The sequence below is a fragment of the Corythoichthys intestinalis genome, chromosome 22 (assembly GCF_030265065.1).
Source record: "Corythoichthys intestinalis isolate RoL2023-P3 chromosome 22, ASM3026506v1, whole genome shotgun sequence".
Taxonomy (NCBI): Eukaryota; Metazoa; Chordata; class Actinopteri; order Syngnathiformes; family Syngnathidae; genus Corythoichthys; species Corythoichthys intestinalis.
The window spans coordinates 28,468,228-28,492,744 of record NC_080416.1 but is presented as its reverse complement, the minus strand read 5'-3'; the positions used below and the strand labels follow the sequence as shown (position 1 = coordinate 28,492,744).

At 38.5% G+C, this 24,517-nt stretch overlaps 1 protein-coding gene across 7 annotated transcripts in view; it reads right to left on the bottom strand.

Moving 5' to 3' along the window:
* pleca (plectin a) overlaps positions 1-24,517 on the bottom strand; it is a 267,011-nt gene that overhangs the window by 103,856 nt on the left and 138,638 nt on the right. The window contains exon 1 of one of the 7 annotated variants that reach the window (XM_057827677.1): positions 21,584-21,713. The exons of 5 other annotated variants lie outside the window; for them this stretch is intronic. In XM_057827677.1, the coding sequence (XP_057683660.1) occupies positions 21,584-21,623 (40 nt within the window). In that variant the 5' untranslated portion in view covers positions 21,624-21,713. Of the gene's footprint in view, positions 1-11,053; positions 11,303-21,583; positions 21,714-24,517 lie in introns of those variants that run through there. One more of the 7 variants, XM_057827673.1, reaches the window with a different exon arrangement.

The following is a 24,517-nucleotide window of genomic DNA, read 5'->3' as shown; positions in this document are numbered from 1 at the left end:
CGACCTAAGAGGAATCAGATTGTTTTCCTATCGGGCAACTAGGACAACATTAAAATCTTTCTCGATTACGAACATTGGGGCTCGCCTATGGAATACATGTGATGCAACGCTTACGAGTATAAAATCATTGAGTTACTTCAAAAAGATGTACAAAGAAACTATACTAAATCGCTACATGGACCAAAATGAGTCATAGCTGCGCTGCACACACACATTCGCTACAAATTGTTCCCACAACAAAAAGGCAAACAAAGGATGATTAAATGTCAGGGACAGAGACTACGACATAACATTGCTTGCTCTGAAGATATGCCCTCCAGTAAAATTAGATTCTGAGCTGCCATTGCAACTTGAGCGCTTTGTTTAACCTTCTGTGAGATGGAGACTGGACACTTAGCTCATTGGACAAAATATTTTCTACAATGAGGCCTACACCAAACCAACAGACAATATTGCGAAATGCCATGGCAATCAATGACTTTTTGAAAGATATATGAGTAAAAAAATGTACTATGCAACACTAACATGCTTGACTGTGCGTCCGGGGCTGTTGGGGGACGGGTATCGATAAGCATTTGCTTTTTTCCTGTCTTCCTTTGTCTGTCATCGTCTTTCTTCGGGCAAATTATTCCATATTCTGTGTCAATGTCTCTCCTTTCTGGCCAAACTATCCCACACTCTGTAACTGTCAATGATACTGATGATGATGACAATGACAATAAATTCATTCATTCATTCATAAGGTAAAAATAGCAAAAAATGGCGGCCGAGACACGATTACACAACAACAAAATGGTAAATGGAGAGTACGTATATAGCGCATTTATCTACATTGTTACAATGCCCAAAGCGCTTTACAATACATTAGCACAAATTTACCTTTTCTCACACACATTCACACACCAATCGTGCTGCTGCCATGCAACACGCTGCCAACCCACTGGAAAAAACACTGGAGACAAAATGCAGACGAGAGCTGGCTTCATAAAGTTGAAATCACGTAAGTCAGGTATGTCGTAAGCCGGGAACTACCTGTATTCGCCGTGTGACTGCGTGCACCGAACCGTGATGTCTGTACCGTCACGGTGAAACGTGTCCCCTGGAGCTTTCCCAGATTGATATGTGGAATACATTCGTAGCAGATATATGGAACTATCAATTTGACTCGCCAGGTTAAAAAATGCCCAAATCTCTCTGAAAATGACATCCACCAAGTTTCATAAAACAAGCTTTGAGGGTTGACTATTCAAAAAGTTAGTTACCACTCTTTTAAATAGCTACAAAAACCAAACAAAAATGGGCAGACTTCCATTCTTTTTTTGCATAAGTGCTTTAGACGTTTTAGTAGGTTTTATGACTACTAAGAAGCAAACATTGTTCAACTGCATTCTTTTTCGGTTGCAGAAAAAAGTGTGCCACTTTCCCCTCCTCAAGCCTGTTATTAGCGAAATGAGACAGCACAGTGACTCACTGTAGCGTGCACTATATAATGTGCTGCCGTTTTGGGTGTGGCTCAGCACCAGATGGAATTGGTTTTCATGGACAATGTTGTGGCTCGACGATACAAAAGCTAAAAAATCCTTTAGGCTTCTGTTCATAACTTTGCATAAGAATCTTGTTTGACGTCTTTGTTTCTTTTACGACGCCCGACAACCACAAGTGTCAAGTTCGTTGCCTGGCGTGGAACTTGAAGGGCTTTTTTAAAACGGCGCCATGCGACTTCCCACTAGGTCAAAGGCATCTTGGACTCTAAACTTTATTTACAGAGATTAAATTCTCCCTACTAGGATGTTAAGAAGCATATGATTCTTATGAATTATTATCACGGAGCGGTGTTATGTGTCGCTGTACGGGACACTCTTTGAAGCTATCAAATTCAGACATGACATCAACATGGCTGCCGGTGTCGTCTGTAATGTGATACTTTCTCCAAATGCAAACAGCCTGAGTATTGACTCTGAGGTTTAATATTTGCACGTCATTTTGCAGTCAAAGGCGGTCTGGATTTAACTGTGGAGCTTCCAGGAAGCAGATGTTATGATACATAATTATAATGATGATAATAAAGATGCTGTCAGATTAACAGATTTTTTCTTCTTGTCTGTGTGGTACGGTGCTAATGTCTTAGATTATGTTTTTAAGGCTTTTTTTTTCCAAAACAAGGCTTGAATAACCATAAACACAGTAAAAACTAGGGCTGCAGCTATCGATTATTATAGTAGTCGATTAATCGATGAACAATTTAGTTCGAATAATCGAGTAATCGGATAAGGATCATGAAAAATTAAAATACCTGAGCTGAGCCTCAAACGTTATTTAAAAAAATAAAATAAAATGAGGATCTATGTACAACAAAAGAACAATTGGCTAACTTATATAGCAAAAGTCCGCTAGCTTAAATATTATAAAATGCTAACGTTTTTTTTTTTTTTTTTTTTACAATGCTCTTAACAAATGGTTCAGACACATATTCCCACAAAAACCAAATATACCTATAAACTAAATTATGAATGCATTGAAAAACATTTGCTCGAACAAAAACTTAGCTTTTGTTGGTCTTAACAGGGAGCAGTTGGATTCAGCCACGTGAAATGAGGCAGACCAGAGGGAAGTGTATCCACCCTAATCAATAAAACTAAATGCAAACTTTCAAAACAAACCATTACAACGCCACTTTAATTAAACGAATACTCGAAGCAATAAAATGTAATTCGAATATTTTTTTCTAATCGAATACTCGAGTTAATCGATTAATCATTGCAGCACTACTTCAAACCGAAATGAAAACAACTTAGAAGGGTTAGCGTCTTGTGGAAATGAGTCGCACCAAGATATCGGAAATGTGTTGATGTGTTAGCTAATTTAATATGAATGTATTCTCCCACTAGTGGACAACTATAGAGACAACCAGTGGTGCACTTTTTATTGCTTTAATGGAATCAAAATAAATACATAACAAAAACTACAAGATGGACACATTTGACCTGAGCCAACCTTATATTCTTATTTGCTTACACCCATGTCACTCACAAGGCCACGCCCAGTCTTCCCAGGGAGTCACAGTTACGACACTGTGCAACGTGAAGCAGGGGCGTCACAAGGCCTAATACGTTACTGAGGCACAGCGGGGCACTGGTGAGCGAGCAAAAATTTTTAAGCACTTATCTATCATAAAAAGTTAGAAAACATGCTTTTTTCTGTTTCTGTAAAAAAAAAGTGACTTTTTTTTTTTTTTTAACTTGTCCTGTTTAGCTGTTTGACACGGAGATGGAAGTATAAGTATCCGGTTGGTCTGAACAGTTTTAATGTTTCACATTGAGAGTATGACAAACTCCCATTGTGATCCTTCAACATACCTCTTTTATTATGACAAAGCAGTGAACATGAAGGGGTTATGGGGGAACAGAAGAAAAGAAACACAAGAAAAGAAAAAAAAGAAACACAAACAACAACAACAAATACATTGAATGCCTAAACTAACTATGAATATGTTGGTGCTATCGTCAGCTAGATGTATTTCCGGTTGACACTATTTGGGGGGCCTGTTGACCAGGGAAAGAAGGAGAGGGGCGTGGGGGAGTCTATAAGCCGAGTGATCGGGAGGGGAAGAGTGTACACAAATCAGCTCTGTGATCTAGAACCCAGTAATCCTGTGAATACCTTGTGAGTGTCAGCCCGTTGGCAACCGACCCCACGCCGCCCTATCGCCAATCCCGGCACCGAGACCCCCCCATCCGAGCGCAACCAATCACATCCAGCCGCATGTTTTTTTTTGTTTTTTTTCAGCCATGCGTATACAAAATCAAAATTGGGACAGCCCTTGTTGATAGTCAATTCACCTCTGCTCATGTTTATCAACTTCTATTTTTCCTTCACCTCTGCTGCTCTACTTTGTCTGGACAGAAATGGAGATATATAACTGCTGGGGTTGGGCATCGTTTGAATTTGAAAGGTTCCTATTCCGAATCCACGTTTCGATTCCGGTTCCAAACGATTCCCGATACCGATTCTTTTAATAGGCAGGGTAAAAAAAAATTGCATAGTTTATATAAATTTCTTAACTTCTCCATTTTTAAAAAAATTATATGAACTTTCAATTAACTTTGCTATGACTCTCTAACTGGGCAATTTTAAGCTTGTATATAAATATCAGTCTTTGAACTTGAATATGATGAAGTTTCTTTCCACAGGAGTGCACTTTAACAAAGATGTTTATTTTTCAAAAGCTCACAGAGAAAATATTTACACATATTCTTTTGCCTATGTTTTAGAGTGTTTTATGCTGCAAACATTTATTGTATTGCATCGTTTGTTTTAGGTGGTATTTCTACAAGTTAGTTAAGGGCTGAGGCGGGGACTGTTCTTGTCCCTTGATCTTAAGTCGACTACTTTCTAAGTTTGTTTTCTTTCTAAACTGATATATTGTTCATCCGTCCACAAGATGTCACTATTGTAACTCCGGACGCTACAGTTTTTCTTTGGTTTTGCTATGTGCTCTTGGATTCCCCTCGTGGTGACTTACTGGAAGCAACAGGCAAAAAGAACATTACTTCAGTTGGAAAAGAATCCTTGATGTGTACAGACTCCACACATCATCTGATATAATTTTGGTGTGTTTATTCTGTTACCTTGTTGTCATTCATGTGAAGCGAAAGAACATGTTTTTATGCTAAGCTAAATTAGCCACTTCATTAGATTTGCTCATAACGGAGTTAGTCTTCATGTGGCTTCTCCTTCGGCAGCTATTTTTTCTGGGCATCGAAACGGAATAAAAAAATTCGAACGGTTCCGGAAGAACCGGAGTGTTAGTCCCGGATCCCATCGATGCTCTATGCCCAACCCTAATCACTGTAAATTACAGTGATTAGCAAACAGGGGAGTTTACCGCAGTTACCTGCCTCATACGTATAGAGTAAAGCTGAACCATTTAAATTCACAATTCATGGTTATAGGTGACCAAGCAAACATCAACACAGAGGTAAAAATGATGGATGGAAAGTTGATCTGGGATGAACATGTAAAGCAGGTGGGAAGATTGTCAGATTGGCAGTTTGGCACACGCACCGTAACATTGATGCTGCATTCACGTGTCGTTGGAGTAAGCAAAAAAATTATTCTTTAATACACTGTGTATATAAAAAGCGCCAAACAGTCACTCAACTGATGTATCGTTGGAGCATTAAAATAGGCTGCACTTCTTTGTAGCAACCATGTTTTTATCCCAGATTAAGATTTTCTGTAGATTACGCTATGTAGATTTATAAATCCAAAGTATTTTATTTAATTATTTTTTTTTACCAGTGAAATTTACACTGGGGCGCTGCAGATTAATACTGGGGCAACTGCCTCTGTGAAATATGTCTGGCGACGCCCACGACTTCAAGATGGCAGTCCCAAGTGGAAAACCATATTACTTGCACCTCACATGCACAGTTTTTGCTTAAATAAGGCAAAATACAATATCCAGTTACATGAGATCATCAATAGATCTATGGGTTGCAAGTAAAGCAAAAAAACAATTCAACCAAGTACTTAAAGGTATAATAAGAGAAACAATTTAATTTGAGAAAGTTGTTTCTAAATTTTTATTGGTTTCTTCATAATAAAAAAATAAGAAATGCACTAAAGAACACTCTCCTTTGTGCAGGTAATTACAATGTATTTTTTTTGTTATTATCATTATAGTACAAATGCAAGCTCATATCTCGCCAAAGGTGTGTCCTAATCTCTTCCTTTCCAAGAGCTTTTTATGACCCCAACTGCACCACCGGGAGCACCAAAGGAAAAGTACCAGGCCTTGTTCCTGGGCAAACAATCACATTAAGATGGCCGCTGTCCTCACGGCAGTTCAATGGCAATGATAACAACAACCGAGTGACTCTCTCTCATCTCAAACAGGTTAGTCAAACATGCAAAACAGTTATCCTCCATTATCGTTATAGCCTCAGGCGTTGCCTATTTGAAAGCCGCCAATGTTTCACAGTGCGACGAGACGCCCGACTCGGGCATGTTCAACTTCCTTACTAGCGTCAAATGTTCAATTACTACAATAGTGTTAGTTTGAAACCAGTCGAGCAGGTAACACTACTTTCTTGAAACCTATTTTAAGAAGTTTCCAACGAACAATGTTATCATTTTTATAAGTGCTAACAGTGACGCAGCAAGTTGGAGAATACATTACAGCCAACAATACAAAGGTTGTATGCTGATGTATTGTACTTAAAAAGTTCAAAACAACTCAACTTTACTTCAGAAATTTATTAAAAGTACAAAAATAATGTACTAAGTCATTGTAATGTTTATATTGTTTTTCAGTGATTCTTCAACATACCACTAGAGAGAGACAACATACCACTTTTGGGACCAGTTACACCGACAATCACTGCAAATTGACAAACTGACAATACGACATTCTCAAGATTTTTGTCAAATGATACAGCGCTGGAGCGATAAATGATCAGAAAACGATCGATGGGAAAGCTGGATATTATTTAACTTCAAGGGGTAGAGTTTAATTTTTTGATGAATTGTTTTCTTTTTTGGATTTCCTCTTCGCAGGGGAGGGGGGGTATTAAACAAGAAAAAGCGATACATAGGAGGAAGGGTTTTTTTCCCCTCACAGGATGGCAAAAAAAAAATAAAAAAATCCCAATAAATCAAAACAAAAGTTACATTTTGTTGGAAAAAATGTGGGGGTTTTTAACAGGAAAGAATAACTTTTTTTTCCCGGAATTTTTATCGTTAAAAAAAAAAAAATATATATATATATATACATATATATATATGTTTTTAATTTTTATTCAACAACATTACAAGTTCCCCTCATTTACAATTAAAATATTTTTATTGAAAATAAGTCACATATTACATTTTTGCAACTAAAACATCAACGTTTTAAGATAGCGAACCATATTTGAAACTTGTGTATTGGTACTGCGTTTTTAGGGCACACATTATATCATGCAGATGACGACAGTCCATTTCCTCCATTTTCTCGTCAATACAGATAAGAGATATAGTGCTGTAACAATTAATCAATGAACCGAGTATTTCGATTCAAGGGCGTAGGTTTGGTCTCAATATTGGTAGGGACAAAATAACAGCATAACTTGCATGTACACTTTATGGTGGGAGCAGGACATGAATAAGACCAAACAGATTGGGTGACCGGGGGTCAGGACTACATTTTTCACAAATATGAATCTAATTAATTTCTAGGCAAAATTATCAATGCAAAATAAATCTGTATTGATTTATACTAACTTTCACACTGCAAATTTATAATGTCTTAATCTGATCATTTTTCTTAAATCTAGTTGAATAATGTTCTCCATCTTGTTTTGAGTGTTAAAATGAAAATGAAAATTGGGGAGAAGGGGGTAAACCTTGGTTCACTACATTTCTTACGGTTTAATTAACATTAACAGTAGAAAACACATAAAAGGAGGATATTTCTCTCAAAGCAGCTTCCTACTCGAGTTTGGGAAATTCACACAGATTAATGTTAGGCGAACTCTAATGCCGGTCGGACATTCAGTAGCAAAATTAGTGGTGTGTTCCCTACCTCCACAACATTGACTTCTTTTTACAATACTTACAGTGGGCGCTGCTGGCGGAAAAAACTTCTAATATTCCTTGTCTTCGAAGGGGGTGGAGGATGCAGCATGATGTATTTATGTCGGGCTGTGATTGCGTATGGGGGGGGGGGGGGTGTCAAGTCATCAGCCAATCAAACGTGTTTGAGGAGAAAAAAAATGGACTGGCACTTTCAGCAGTGAAAGTGTCAATGTAAGTCTGAACTAAATGGAAAGTAATTCACTTAATAATGGTAGGGTCAATTCTATCCTTACAACATATGGGAAGACGATCTAAATTACCTATGTAACTGAATTCATTGTATAATGCAAATAAGTTAAAAGTTGGTGGGGACAATTTGAGCATCTTGAAAAGTTGGTAGAGTTTGTGTCCCTACCGTCCCTATGCAAACCCACGCCCTTGTTTCGATTAGAAAAAAATCTCTGAATCATATTTTGCTGCTTCGAGGGCCCGATTAATTAGTGATATTGTAATGGTTTGTTCTGAAAGTGTTGCATTTAGTTTTATTGATTTTGGTGAATACACTGCCCTCTATTGGTAACAGTGAATAGTGAACAGCCATAACTCGTCCAGCTGCTCCCAGCTTAGACCAACATAAGGTATCTTTTTTGTTTAAGCTAATGTTTTTTTTTTTTATACAAATGTTATTTAGTTTAGAAGTATATTTAGGAGTTTTTTGGTGGGAATACGATTGAAGGATTTCTTAAGAGCATTGTTAAAAAAAAAAAAAAAAAGTTAGCATTTTATAGCATTTAAGCTAGCGGACATTTGCTATGCAAATTGGTTGATTGGTTTTTTGTTGAATTTAGATCCTAATCTATTTATTTTTCATACTGTTTGAGGCTAAGTTCCTGTATTTTAATTTAGTTTTAAACACATTTATTGCTCTTGTGAATTGAAAGTTCAATCCTGCATAGTTTAAAGAAACACTATGGAATTTTATTTTGTATACGCATTTATTGCTGTTTTGGAAGTGCAATCTTAGCAAGCCTTGCAAAGCCTATTGTACATCTCCTAAAATTTATTCTGCAATGCATTAAGTGTTCCTATTCCAAATACTCGATTATTCGTAGTAACTAGTTAATGGATTAATCGATTACTTAAACAATTGATATGCATTTATTATTATTGAGAAATGTGAATTATTATGGTTAAAATTTCTGTTGCTGTCCCAATGATTTAAGGTTTTTAAATTGCTGTAAAATCTATGCTTATTTCCGTTAGCTTGTCTATGCAGTTTCAAATTGTACGTTGGCAATAAACTAGCACCGTTTTGTTTGCCTTTTGCTCAAAAAATGTTGGTGTTTGAAAATACACTACTGAATTCTGTTAAAAGCCAAACAACTCAAGTTTGCACAGAATTGTCACTGTCGTTGCACTGCTAAAGCCACAACATTGTCACATGCATCTCACTAAAGCACTTTTCACACACCTATCCCTGGAAATTCCTCTGTAATGTGACGCGGGATTTACTTGCGTCATTGGTAGAGATGTCCCAAGAATGACGCGGGTTGGAATGTAAAGAGTTTTTTTTTTTACACGGTCAATGAAAATGGCCAATTCAGAGGCCTTAACATGCTCAAAAACTCACCAAAATTTGCACATACATGCGGCTTGTCGGAAATTTTGATAATTTTGCAACCTTGTGAAAAAACATAAGAAAATGGCTCGGTGGCGCCTCCATGAAATTTTCAAAAAGCCCTCTCCTATTAGGTTTTTTCAACATAACAGGACCAGGTATTTTGGAATGAATGTGAAATTTATATCATGTTACAGGGTGCATATCTGAGACATTGGCACCTAAGGAGTTAGTTGGATCCTCCTCAAAATTGGTGAGACTGTTCATAAGACATAAGAGATGTTAAGTTATTAAAATGGTGAGTTTTCATTCACAGACCTGACCTAGGCGGGGTGCCAAAGTCGGCATTTGTTTTGGCAATACGCCAAATTAATTAAATGACTAATTTTTCCCTGATACAAGGTTCAGTCTTTTTCATATTTGGTATGTCTGAGAGGTATCCCAGCCTTAACAAGACTGCATTGAAATATTGCCCATTAGGTCTGGCGACCCTTGCTTGGAACAGGAAACGCCCTTTCTAACGAGACAGGCTCCTCCTCCAAGGGAAAAAAATCAATTGACCTCAAACCAGCATCAGAGGAGCCTTAAGACATGTGTTCAGGTGCCTGATGAAAAATATTGAGGTTTCGTTAAGCAGAGGGGTCCAAACAGGAAAGTGAAAATGACCGTCGCCATTTTGTCTCACCACAAATTTTGAACAGTCATAGCTTGGCAGATAGACAACATATCTGCACCAAACTTCCCGTGCTTGGTCAGAGTTGTACCCTGATGGATTCTGTAGGGGTCATTACCATCAACCCTACAGCGCCAACCAGTGACAACACAAAGTCACTCATTTTACGTTTACATGCCCAGTTCTTTTCAGGTTGGTTAATGTAGTTACAAGACCTTTTGTAATAGGAAATTTTAAGGCCAATGCCCACATGTCTCTGTCTGTTGCTGTGACGACCTTTTGTTCACCATTAAAAGGAAAGGTCGATTTCTTTAGGGACTTAGGCAGCTTATAAAGCCACGAAATTTGGCACACTTGGTCGAATTGGCCCAATTAAGAGTATCATTTTGGTTTTGAATAAGGGCATTGCTACACAGCTCAGTGGCGCCTCCTTTTGTGTAGGACCCTCTTCAATAGAGGTTTTTTCTCCTCGGTGTGTGAATGTATTTCTAATCCCAATGTAAAAGACGCGAATTCCGAGCAAGATTGGTTCTCATTAGATGATGAGAGGGGGACGATCTGCCACCACCCTAACCTGCGTGCCGTCTGAGTACTGTAAAATGTCATATACGCACTGTTTTATTACCACTACAGAACACTGTAACTTGTGTTTGTTTATTAGTCTTATTGTACTTTTGCTTTTGTTTTATGTGGTGTACATTATGGCAAGGCTTTAAATCTTGTTGTACTCTGTACAGTGACAATAAGATCGGTCTATTCTATTCTATTCTATTCTATGCATCAGTTTTAAGTAAAACTCAACCAGATTGCACACAAAACAAGACAAGACAAAGGATTCTGGAACGTAATTTGTCCCTATGTAGGCGTTTGTTGTCATGTCAACACACCCAAATATATCAAACCTAGACAATGCTCAAGGGCACTGAGAAAGGAAAACTGAAACACGTTCAAAACTAAAACCAGACTCCGCCTCCCAGGCAGCATTTATGAGGTTAACTCAGACACCGTCATTCCACAGGAAACTGAGCTGCGGAAAGACAAGCGGGGGTGAAGGGGGGCCGGTGACGGCAGACGGGATCACAGAGCAGCGAGGACAGCAGCAGGACAGAGCGAGCGTGCGATCGTTCGAGGGGAAAAAGTTTCCGTCCTTGGATCTTAAAGCGGCACAGCACTACGGGTCGCCCTTGAAACGGCGCGGCGCTTACCTTGCTTCTTGCGCAACCTCCAGCGCCAAACCAGTAACAAGGTGACCAGGTGGCCCGTCGCCACCAGCGATGGGAAGAAATTTCCTGGGGGGCTCGCCGGCATCGGGCCTGGCTTCAGAGTGCGGTGACCGCGGGGCTTTCACGACACGTGGGAGGGCGCGGGAGTGGGGCGGGGGGTGACAGGTGAGAGGGGAAGGGAAAGGGTTGGGTGAGAAGCAACGGAGGGGGGTGGCTTAGGGGTGTGGTGCCATCCGGGATGTTTGCGAGCTGCAGCCAACTCCTCCGCTATAGTTTTTCAAAGAGAGAGAAGTCGCAGCAGGAGCACGCCTCCCTCCCTCTCACTCACTCGCTTACTCCCTCCCTTCCATTTTCACCCTTAGCCCTACCTCCTGTCTCCACGCTGCTCCTGAATGATACCAGACGAGCACTACTATTTTTTTTTCCTACAAAAGAAATGAGACAGAACTCACTTCCAGAACGACTTCACAAGTTCTGAATTTGACTGAACTACAACCCCTAGCAAAAAGTATGGAATCACCAGTCTCGGACGAGCACTCACTCAGACATTTTATCATGTAGAACAAACTCAGATAAAAAGCTTGAAAAAATAATGAATTAGTTTAAAAGTGCAACTCTTTAGCATTCAGAAACAATAAAAGAAATGAATAAAAAACATTGTGGTGGTCAGTGAATGTTACTTTTATTGAGCAAGGAATGCTTTAACAGTTTTAGCTCTGTGGCATGATGCATTGTCATCTTGGAAAATGACAAACATATTTTCAACTGAAGGGATAAGAAAGCTGTCTAAAATTTCAATGTAAACCTGTGCATTTATTGAAGATTTAAGTACAGCCATCTCCCCAGTGCCTTTGCCTGACATGCAGCCCCATATCATCAAGGACTGAGGGAATTTTGATGTTTTCTTCAGGCAGTCATCTTTGTAAATCTCACTGGAACAGCACCAAACAAAGGTTCCAGCATCATCACCTGGTCCAATGAAGATTCTTGACTCTTAACACCTTGTCCAATGCAGATTCTTGACTCTTGATAAGGTGATGATGCTGGAACTTTTGTTTGGTCACCTTGTCCAATGCAGATTATCGACTCTTGACAAGGTGATGGTGCTGGAAGCTTTGTTTGGTGCTGTTCCAGTGAAATTTACAAAGATGACTGTCTGAAGAAAACATAAAAATTCCCTCTGTCCTTGATGATATGGGGCTGCATCCCTTGGAGAAAGACTCATCCAGTCAATGCCTTGGCCTGCAAGTAGCCCAGATCTCAACCCTATTGAAAACCCGTGGTTGAAATTGAAAAAAATGGCCCAAAGCAAGGCTCCGACCTGCAAGGATGATCTGGCAACTGCAATCAAAGAGAGTTGGCACCAACTTGATGAAGAATACTCATCAAGTCCATGCCTCAGAAACTGCAAGCTGTCATAAAAGCCAGAGGTGGTGCTACTAAATACTAGAGATGTGTTTTGATTGTCATTTCTTTGTTTGTTTCTCATGATTCCAGATTTTTTTCCTCAGAATTTATATTTCCCTGCACTTGCTCTATAAAAGTAACATATACTGACCACCACAATGTTTTTTTATTCATTTCTTTTAGTGTTTCTGAAAGCTAAAGAGTTGCACTTTTGGACTAATTCATTATTTTTTCAAGCTTTTTATCTGAGTTTGTACTACATGATAAAATGTCTGAGTGAGTGCTCGTCCGATACTGCTGATTCCATATTTTTGCTATAGGTTGTAGAATATGCAGTTACACTACACAGCAAATAACAATCCACACGCAAAATGCATTTTATGAGAAAGTTTTGCTGATGCCATTCTTTAAAAAAAAATTAATTCCTTAACCTTAATTCTTTCGCCATTGTAAATATCTGTTCAAAATAACATTTTCATAATACAGCCTGTGGTGTTTTTTCTCTCTGGCGACACCCCCCCTCTCCATTATTATTACACTAATTAATATTAATAGTAGTAGTGGTATATTAACCCAGAAAAGGTGAACATACTCACATTCCTGCATCATAACTTTAGAAGTGTTTTTACTTTTTTATGAAAAATAATCATTTTCTTTGTATTGTTTAGAAACTTGAGCTGTGGCTGTAGGTTTAGTCTATAAGTTCTATTTATTTCAATGTATTTAAAATATTTCAGTTAATTATTTTTTTTGTTATATTATTTATTTATTTATTTTAACATTATATTCATGTTGATGTTCCAATATGCAAATATGTTGTTAAATGTTTTTTTTTAAATCCTCTTCAATTTTTTTTTTTTTTTAACCCATACATCTAAAAAAAATACATTTTAGAGCTATAATTGCAATAGTGTGATACCCTGAAACCGCTGTATTTTTTCTTAAGGTTATCATACCGTCAAAATCTCATACCGCACATCCCTATTACTGAGTAATCCTTCCACTCTAAACGTAACTTGTAGCATTAGCGTAGCAGTCGCATTAGCATTATCTTTAACATGGCGAGCATCCTTTTCAACTCTCATTTGTTTACATTTCTTCGTGACGTCCTGGGGGGTTTAATTATTTGAAAATAATGTACTGTTCTTGCTGAGTGTGTATAATCATGAAAAAGTGCTGCCTTCGTTGGTTTGATAGCGCTAGACCGAAATAAGTCTCAGGTCGTCATTGTAAATTTGATTCTAAATATGCAATTTTTTTTTTTTTTAATTGCCTTTCATAATCTATATCCTTTAAAAACATAGTATATCGGCCTCAAATATCGGCTTACAAAATCGGCTTTGGCTATCGGCATTTGAAAATCCAATATCGGTCGACCTCTACTCCTTACACTCCCACCATCTTGTGGATGTCCCCTACTCACTCCTGCTACTCAGTGTTGCCCCCCAAACTGGCCAGAAGTAACCAAAATAAACACGACTCCCACCGCCCGCGGTTGACTGAGTTGGCTCGCTCGACTCACTCACTCACTCACTCACTGCAGGCTGTTAATAATACATGAACGCATACACTTGAATATAAACACACACATGCCTGATAAGCAGGAGAGCTCAAAGTTTCCAAACTCCATCAACCTCCTGCAATCATTTTCCCACAGCAGAATCATCTGAAACCGACTCTTTCATCCCTTTACAACCATGACAGAGCCCTTTTCTCCTATTAACACTTTAATCCCTCTCTAAGACTCATTATGAAACCCCTATAAAGGCTAATTGCCACCTTACGCAAGCGTTTTACGGCAAACTTTCCCAAAATTCTTCGCAGCTTGTAAAACGACAAATTACAGAAGCCACAATGCTTCCATCACCTTTTTCAGCCCCTTACACAAAGCATATAATACTCGCACCAATACAGGATTAAAGGCAAAAAAAGTAGCATGAGAAGGCAGAAAGTCAGCCTGAAACAGACTTTTTGTCTGCACTGCAGTGTCATGAGCAATTCATTACAGATGAAAAAAGGGCGTTGGCATTGCTGGTATTGATCCATGGAACATTAAAACATTGTGGAAGGGAGAAGATGATGACACAGTTCTTCTGCCTAGAGCAGGTGTCGCTTTCATCTCTAAAAGAAACCTGACACTGAAAGGACGCTGTCACAATGACAAGACAAGGCTGACAGACATGCACCAAAATAGTTTGAGGTACAACCACTTAGGCATCAACGCTAAGTGTTTGTGTGTGTTCATGTTGTTAGTGGAGGGATCAAGGCTCACTTAAAGAGGCAGTCGATGCATTTTTGCACTTAAAAACAAAGCTTAAAAGACCAAAGCGAAAAAACCAACAACAAATAATCACATATATTTGAAGTAATGAGAGGTGCTGCCATAAAGATTGACACGCAAAATGGCTGCTGTGAACGGAATGGAATGCGAATCACATTTCAGTCACAACAAGCAAGACTTCCTCATTTTTAAATGATTTTATGTTTATTTGTTGTTAGAAATAAGCAGGCAACTGATAGGAATCAGTTCAATTCTTTCATTAAAAAAAAAAAAAAAAAGTAAAAAGCTCTGAATAAAATGATTTCAGACAATAATACAGTTAGTTAGGTTCTGACATACATTTACATTTACGTGATTTTGACTTTACAACGCCGTAAAGTACGCCGTAAGTCACGTAAAAACAGTACCTTATTTTACAACACGGTATCTTATTTTTTACTTATTTTTATGAACATGACTGTTCTGCCCTTTGGCGAAATGTGTATTATAATTATTATTTTAGTAGTCGATTAATTGATGAACTAGTTAGTTCAAATAATTGAGTTATCGGATAAGGAACATAAAAAATTAAAATACCTGAGGGGAACCTCAAATGGTATAAAAAATTAAAGAAATGAGGATCTAAGTACAACAAAAGAACAACTAACTAACTTACATAGCAAAAGTCCGCTAGCATAAATGCTAAAAAATGCTTTTTTTTTTTTTTTTTTTTTTTTTGCAATGCTCTTAACAAATAGCTCAAACACATATTCTTAGAAAAAAAAACGGCTAAATATACCTATAAACTAAATTATGATTGCATTAAAAAACCATTAGCTCAAACAAAAACTTAGCTGTTGGTCTTTACAGGGAGCAGCTGGATTCAGCCATGTGAAATAAGTTTTGTCATATTCACTGTTGCCAATATAAGGCAGTGTTTCCACCCAAATCAATAAAACTAAAGGCAAACACTTTCAAGACAAACCATTACAACGCCACTTTGATTAAACGAATACTCGAAGCAGCAAAATTTAATTCGAATCTTTTTACTAATTGAACTCCTCGAGTTAATCTATTAATCGTTGCAGCACTAATGCTAACGTTTGTTTGGTGATGCACGCTTTTATTTTGGCGCAGAGAGCGTAGAGCAGGTAGTACTTCTGCATGCAAATAAGAGCGCATGAACACACGAAGAAGAAATTATTTGCGCACACTCAAGGAAGAGCGCATTTGCTCCCACAAAGAAGTTGCGCAGCTGAGTGAGAAAGAAAGAGGGGGCAAAGATTACAGCGTCGCTCGCAGTCTAGCTAACACTTGGCTCCAACATCTTGGCGAGGACAGTGCAATGACGTTTAATACATGTTTTTGGATAGTTATTTTGAGATTTAGAGGGTTTTTAGGAGTACTTAAAGGGTTAATTCCGATTTACGCGGAAATTCGGGGTACGTCGCCAGCGTAGGAACAGAACTCGTTCGTAACCCTGGGACAACCTGTATTTTTTTTTGCACTTTAACAACTGCTGCATATTAGTTTTAGCCAAGAGACTTTTAACCTTCAAATTTAATCAGCAAAGTTAGAACAAGGAACTGCTTGAGGTATGTCAGTTGATGTGTAATGGCTCAATAACATTTGTTGGTTTCATCTTTTATGTTAAATTGCCAAACTTAAACAGATTTAGCTTGATATTCTTTTTATTTAGGTTGTACTTTATACATGGATGGATAAAAAGAAAAAAAAAAACTGACCAATTTTGGTAGTTTATCAAACTCTTAACAACCATTCCACTCCCCATTTCATCAAATGTTGTTTGCTTTGGATGAATAGTGGTTATGATATACGTGTGTACATAAACTGTGAGGAGCAGAAGTATTTGCACCCCTTGTGATTTTGCACCCACTTAGAAAATAGGTAGAAGTTTGAAATTTCAATCATAGATGCATTTCCACTTATAGAGACATAATCTAAAATTTTAAAAAAAATCTGGAACTCACATTGTATGATTTTTCAATAATCTATTTGTAATTTACTGGGGTTCATAAGTATTTGTACCCCTGAGAAAGTCAGTGCTAATATTGAGTACAGAAGCCTTTGCTTGCAATTACAGAGGTCAGATGCTTTCTGTAGTTCTTCACTAGGTTTTCACATATGGAAACAGGGATTTTGGCTCATTCCTCCACACAAATGTTCTCTAGATCTGTCAGGTTTCGGGGCTGTCGCTGAGAAACACGAAGTTTCAGCTCCAACCAAAGATTTGCTATTGGATTGAGATCTGGAGACTGGCTAGGCCACTCCAGAACCTTGATATACATTTTACGTAGCCACTCCTTGGTCAGCTTAGCTGTGTGCTTCGAATCATTGTCATGTTGGAAGATCCAGCCATGCCTCATCTTCAGGTCTCTGACTGAGGGAAGGAGGTTGTTGCTCAAAATCTGATGATCAGACATTTCACCATGCATCTCCTGCTTTATACAGTACAGCCGTCCTGTCCCCTTTGCTTGAAAGCAGCCCCCAAAGCATGAGGTTTCCACCCCCATACTTCACAGTGGGGATGGTGTTCTTGGGATTGTACTCATCCTTCTTTTTCCTCCACAAACGACGAGTAAAGTTTGCACCAAAAAGTTCTACTTTGGTCTCATCTGACCACATGACTTTCTCTCATGACCCCTCTGCATCATTCAGACGGTCCCTGGCAAATTTCAGACAGGCCGTCACATGTACTGGCTTCAACAGGGGAATTTTCTGAGCAATCAAATGATTTGAAACCACTGCACTGTAGTGTTCTACTCGCAGTAGCCTTTGAAACTGTGCATCCAGCTCTCTTCAGGTCATTGACCAGCTCCTGTCGTCCAGTTCTAGGCTGAGCCCTCAATTTTCTCATCATGGAGTGATGCCCCACGAGGAGAGATTTTACATGGGGTTCCAGTCCGAGGTAGATTATCAGTCATGTTTAGCCTTTTCCATTTTCTAAGAATTGCTGCAACTTTTGATTATTCTCACCTAGCTGCTTTCCAAGTGTCCCATAGCCTTTTCCAGCTTTGTGGAGTTCAACAATTTTTTCTCTGGTGTCTATCAAAAGCTCTCTGGTCTTGCTCATAGTAGCAGTTGGATTAAGACTGACTGAGGGGTGCACAGGTGACAATAATGGGCTCAAACGGGTGGTGGGTGGGCGGTTACCCATGGGGTAAAGGTGGATTTTTTTTAGCGTAGACCTGACAACTCTTTCAGTGTAATAATTAGTACAAATACTTATGAACCCCAGTAAATTACAAATACATTATTTATAAAATCATACAACATAATTCCTGGATTTTTCAAGATTGTGTCTCTATGATTGGAAATGCATCTATGATTGAAATTTCAGATCTCAACCTATTTTCTAAGTAGGTGAACTTGCAAAATCACAAGGGGTGCAAATACCTCTGCTCCTGACTGTACATATAGAAATACACACATACATATATATATACAGTGCCTTGCAAAAGTATTCGGCCCCCATGAAACTTGCAACCTTTCGCCACATTTCAGGCTTCAAACATAAAGATATAAAATTTTAATTTTTTGTCAAGAATCAACAACAAGTGGGACACAATCGTGAAGTGGAACAAAATTTATTGGATAATTTAAACTTTTTTAACAAATAAAAAATTGAAAAGTGGGGCGTGCAATATTATTCGGCCCCCTTGCGTTAATACTTTGTAGCGCCACCTTTTGCTCCAATTACAGCTGCAAGTCGCTTGGGGTATGTTTCTATCAGTTTTGCACATCGAGAGACTGACATTCTTGCCCATTCTTCCTTGCAAAACAGCTCGAGCTCAGTGAGGTTGGATGGAGAGTGTTTGTGAACAGCAGTCTTCAGCTCTTTCCACAGATTCTCCATTGGATTCAGGTCTGGACTTTGACTTGGCCATTCTAACACCTGGATACGTTTATTTTTGAACCATTCCATTGTAGATTTGGCTTTATGTTTTGGATCATTGTCCTGTTGGAAGATAAATCTCCGTCCCAGTCTCAGGTCTTGTGCAGATACCAACAGGTTTTCTTCCAGAATCTTCCTGTATTTGGCTGCATCCATCTTCCCGTCAATTTTAACCATCTTCCCTGTCCCTGCTGAAGAAAAGCAGGCCCAAACCATGATGCTGCCACCACCATGTTTGACAGTGGGGATGGTGTGTTCAGGGTGATGAGCTGTGTTGCTTTTACGCCAAACATATCGTTTTGCATTGTGGCCATAAAGTTCAATTTTGGTTTCATCTGACCAGAGCACCTTCTTCCCCATGTTTGGTGTGTCTCCCAGGTGGCTTGTGGCAAACTTTAAACGAGATATCTTTGAGAAATGGCTTTCTTCTTGCCACTCTTCCATAAAGGCCAGATTTGTGCAGTGTACGACTGATTGTTGTCCGATGGACAGACTCTCCCACCTCAGCTGTAGATTTCTGCAGTTCATCCAGAGTGATCATGGGCCTCTTGGCTGCATTTCTGATCAATTTTCTCCTTGTTTGAGAAGAAAGTTTGGAAAGACGGCCGGGTCTTGGTAGATTTGCAGTGGTCTGATGCTCCTTCCATTTCAATATGATGGCTTGCACAGTGCTCCTTGAGATGTTTAAAGCTTGGGAAATCTTTTTGTATCCAAATCCGGCTTTAAACTTCTCCACAACAGTATCTCAGACCTGCCTGGTGTGTTCCTTGGTTTTCATAATGCTCTCTGCACTTTAAACAGAACCCTGAGACTATCACAGAGCAGGTGCATTTATACGGAGACTTGATTACACACAGGTGGATTCTATTTATCATCATCGGTCATTTAGGACAACATTGGATCATTCAGAGATCCTCACTGAACTTCTGGAGTGAGTTTGCTGCACTGAAAGTAAAGGGGCCGAATAATATTGCACGCCCCACTTTTCAGTTTTTTATTTGTTAAAAAAGTTTAAATTATCCAACAAATGTTGTTCCACTTCACGATTGTGTCCCACTTGTTGTTGATTCTTGCCAAAAAAATTAAATTTAATATCTTTATGTTTGAAGCCTGAAATGTGGCGAGAGGTTGCAAGATTCAAGGGGGCCGAATACTTTTGCAAGGCACTGTATATATATATATATATATATACACATTAGGGTTGTTCCGATCATGTTTTTTGCTCCCGATCCGATCCCGATCGTTTTAAGTATCTGCCGATCCCGATATTTCCCGATCCGATTGCTTTTTTTTTGCTCCCGATTCAATTCCAATCATTCCCGATAATTTTCCCTAATCATATACATTTTGGCAATGCATTAAGAAAAAAATGAATAAAACTCGGACGAATATATACATTCAACATACAGTACATAAGTACTTTCTTTGTTTATCATGACAATAAATCCTCAAGATGGCATTTACATTATTAACATTCTTTCTGTGAGAGGGATCCACGGATTGAAAGACTAGTAATTCTTAAAGGATAAATGTGACTTTGTATATCGTGACTAAATATTGCCATCTAGTGTATTTGTTGAGCTTTCACTAAATGATACTGTAGCCATTTAACTGTTCTGCCCAAATGCATGATGGGAAGTGCAACCATTGACTGTGTGTAGTGCCACTAATTGATATATCTTCTCTGTGTTGGGAAATAACATAGGGTGTTAAGAAAAAGATCAACTATTACCTTTCTTCCCCACATTGCTTCCCACGATAATTCTAATTGTTGAGAGAGGGATTGTAAGGCTTTAGCCAATTAAAAAAAGGCTCTAAAGGCTGTCAAAATTCACTCTACTCATTCTACGCTGCCTTTTAGCTCTATATATAGGTAAAATGGCGCCATTATAGATTGAACGCGACAATGCGTGAGAGGGTCGTGCAGCGCATGCGTTAATTACATTAAATACTTTAACGTGATTAATTTTTTTAAAATTAATTACCGCCGTTAACGCGATAAATTTGATAAACCTACTTTAAGCCAAAACTAAAGACTCTGGATGAATCTAAAACATTTTGTCTGTAACATTAAATACAATTAGAAAACGATTTAATTAAAAAATATATATACATAAAAAAAAAGCATGTCCAATATGTTTTTGCCGATTCAAATACTTTGAAAATGACGTGATCGGACCCGACATCTTTAATATATACTGTATAAACACACATAGATACGTTTATTTATTTATTTATATGGATTTAAACAAAAGTTTGAGATGTTAAAAAAATCTCAAATTTTAAGATTCTCTCCAAAATTTAAAAGCAATTTTAGTTAATGAAAATTAAACTCCCAACATTTGGTAATTTTGTCTTTGTATATACATTTTGTTTTATTTAAAAAATAAAAATAAAAAAGCACCCTGCTCCCTCTAAAAAAAAAAAACAAAAAAGGATTTTTTTTTTTTTTGCATTATTAAAAAAATGCATTCCTTTATTGAAACTCCTACAGTGTGAATGCAAGATGAATCCCATTTGTGACTAGACAGTAGACCAGTAGACCAGATCAAATATCTGCTTAGTGGCAATTGAGGATGAATTTCAAACAGTTTGAAACAGCCAGATTTTGCCAAACAACAATGCAAAACAGCCTTGACGGAGCAATAGTTATCACCAGCTCTCCAAAGACATTCGCCAACTTGAGCAGAACAGATGTGTGGAATTCCCTCCCCCTCGTCGCTCCGAAAGGGAGGAGTTGGCGACCGCTCCCACACGTGTAATATACAGACGTTCAGCATCCTAAACTGCTCATTAACTCAAGTGACACTTCATTTGTCACCCAATGAGTGAACATAAACTCCACATACAGAGGATGTCTATACACAAAAGTAGATTTAATTAAAAACTAAGAAAGGCAAAAAAAAAAAAACAACTATTCAAAACATACCACGAGGAGATCGAGGACAAACGCAGCAGCACAAGTCCATCCTGCCTTCTTGCGTGCTCACCACTTTTAGACAAAATCCTCCTCCTTCAGACCTGACCTCTCCACATTGTGTCTTCTAATCAGAACCCAATGGGAGGCGGAGGCGGATGGAGGGAGTGAGAGAGGAAGGGGGGCGTGCTAGGGAAAATAACGGGTCGAAAAAAAAAAGAAAAAAAGAGCAGAAGCTCGTCAGCCTGGGGAGCGAAAAGCAGACGGCTGCAAACGCTGTGAGCTTAGTGGAAAGAGCATCTCATGCGTGCTGGTTTTCCCTGGATGGCTTCCATGTGTAGCAGGAAAAAAAGAAAAAAAATGGACAAAGGACGGAAAAGTAGTTTAACAAAGAGGCCTCTGTGGAGGTCGTAAAAAAAAAGCTGCGCCTTCTCCACATGATGCTCCTCATTTTTCTTCAAACACATTACAGCAATTTCTGCCAAGTAATGCTTCGCTATGGGTGCAGCCATTGATTAAGCAGGATGTGGTGTAACGTATGTTTAAAGTAGTTGCACAAAAATCATCGTTCAACACTTTTGCCACCATAACGGTAACAAAACACACAAATTTAGCAGTTGATAACTCTAGGGGACTCACCAGAAGTTCTTTCTAAACCAGTTACCAGCTTAAAAAAGTACAATGGCCATGACAGCTATGCTAGTGGGCCACAGTATTAAACTAAAAGGAATCAATTTTAGGTAAAAAAACAAAAACAAAAAAAACGTATGCATAACGGCATAGTGGTATAAAAAAGCATCTGAACCTTTTGGAATTTCTCACATTTCTGCATAAAATCACTATTAAATGTGATCTGATATTTGTCAAAATCACACAGATAAAAAAACAGTGTCTGCTTTAACTAAAACCACCCAAACAGTTATAGGTTTTCATATTTTAATGAGGATAGCATGCAAACAGTGACAGAAGGGGGAAAAATAACTAAGTGAACCATCACATTTAATATTTTGTGGCCACCCCTTTGTTTTGGATCATTGTCTTGTTGCAGCATCCATCCTCTTTTTAGCTTCAACTGTCTGACAGATGACCTCAGGTTTCCCAGCAAAACAGCCTAACAAACTTTTGAATTCATTCTTCCTTTAATGATTGCAAGTTGTCCAGGCCCTGAGGTAGCAAAACAGCCCCAAATCATGATGCTCCTTCCACCATGCTTCACGGTGGGGATGAGGTGTTGATGTTGGTGAGCTGTTCCATTTTTCCTCCACACATGACGTTGTGTGTTACTCCCAAACAAATCAACTTTGGTATCATCAGTCCACAAAATATTTTACCAAAACTTCTGTGGAGTGTCCAAGTGCCTTTTTGCGAACATTAAACGGGCAACAATGTTTATTTAGACATTATTGGCTTCCTCCGTGGAGTCCTCCCACGAACACCATTCTTGGCCATAGTTGATCACTGTGTCAGTGACTTCTTTAAGTCTTTAGCAGACACTCTAGGGTTCTTTTTTTTTACCTCTCTGAGTACTCTGCGCTGAACTCTTGGGGTCATCTTTGGTGGACGGCCACTCCTTGGGAGAGAAGCAACAGTGCCAAATTCTCTCCATTTGTAGACAACTTCTCTGATTGTCGATTGATGAACATCCAGAGTTTTGGAGATGGTTTTGTATCCTTTCTCAGCTTTATACAAATCAACAATCCTTGATCGCAGGTCTTCAGACAGCTCTTTTGACCGAGCCATGACGCACATCAGAGAATGCTTCTCATCAAGATATTTCTTACCAGGTGTGTGTTTTATAGTGGACAGGGCAGATTTAAACCACTCATAAGTGATTGGTCACACACCTGACTTAAAACGTTTGGTAAAAATTGGCTTCAATTACTCTTCAAGTCTCCTTAGGCAGAGGGTTCACTTACTTATTTTTCCCCCTTCTGTCATTGTTTTCATACTATCCTCAATAAAATATGAAAGGTTTTAGTTAAAGCAGACACTGAATTTTCATCTGTGTGATTTTGACGAAGAACAGATCACCCTTGATGGTGATTTTATGCAGAAATGTGAGAAATTCCAAAAGGTTCTGATACTTTTTCATGCCACTGTATATCCACATGACACCAAAGCAGTAGCGAGCTTACTTTCAAACATAAGACAAAGAGACTTATGTTTTTATAAAACAACAACATAGCCTTGCCTTGGTGAAGCCTGATCATATTAAAGCTAACAAAGCAAAACACCATAGAAGAGCTAAACAAAACTCTCATATTTGATCAAATGTACGTAGTTGTCCGATAACATCGGGCAGTCGGTAATATAGGCAGGTAAATGCATTTTAAAATGACATCGAGTAATATTGACATCAGATTTTCATTATCAGATTTTGGTAGTGCTGTCATGTCCACTTACTGCCTGCCTGTGGTTCTGGTGTTTTGGCGCCCTCTGCTGGCGCTTTGGTGTAATGGGTTTTGATGAGTTCCAGCACTTTCTGCTGTCATAATCATATCGTGACGCGAGCTCATTGTGAACAGAAAGAGCTAAATGGACGAGCTGACGCCTGCAGCCAATGTACCGTAGCAGTTCTTGCCATCTCACCACAATGTTTGTGCCTTATAAAAGCATCGCTTGTAAGTTATATTCTTTCTTTGTTTTATATTCATTAGCATTGTGTAGTATATTGGAGATGTGTATATTTTGTTTTGTTTTCATTTTTGATAAAATGTGGTTACATTATTTCACTGCTTGCACTTCATGACATCTGTCATAAGCATTCAGTAATGCCCGTGATAGTGTCATGTCATAATTATGACGGTCTTAAGACGCCGCTGTCAAAGTGTTACCAAATACCATAACAGGCAATTAATGAAACAACTGGAACAGTAACTGATAAATAATTAGCACAGAACATGAATTTAGATTTGCATCTGTAGTGCTGCAATGCATGCTAGGAGA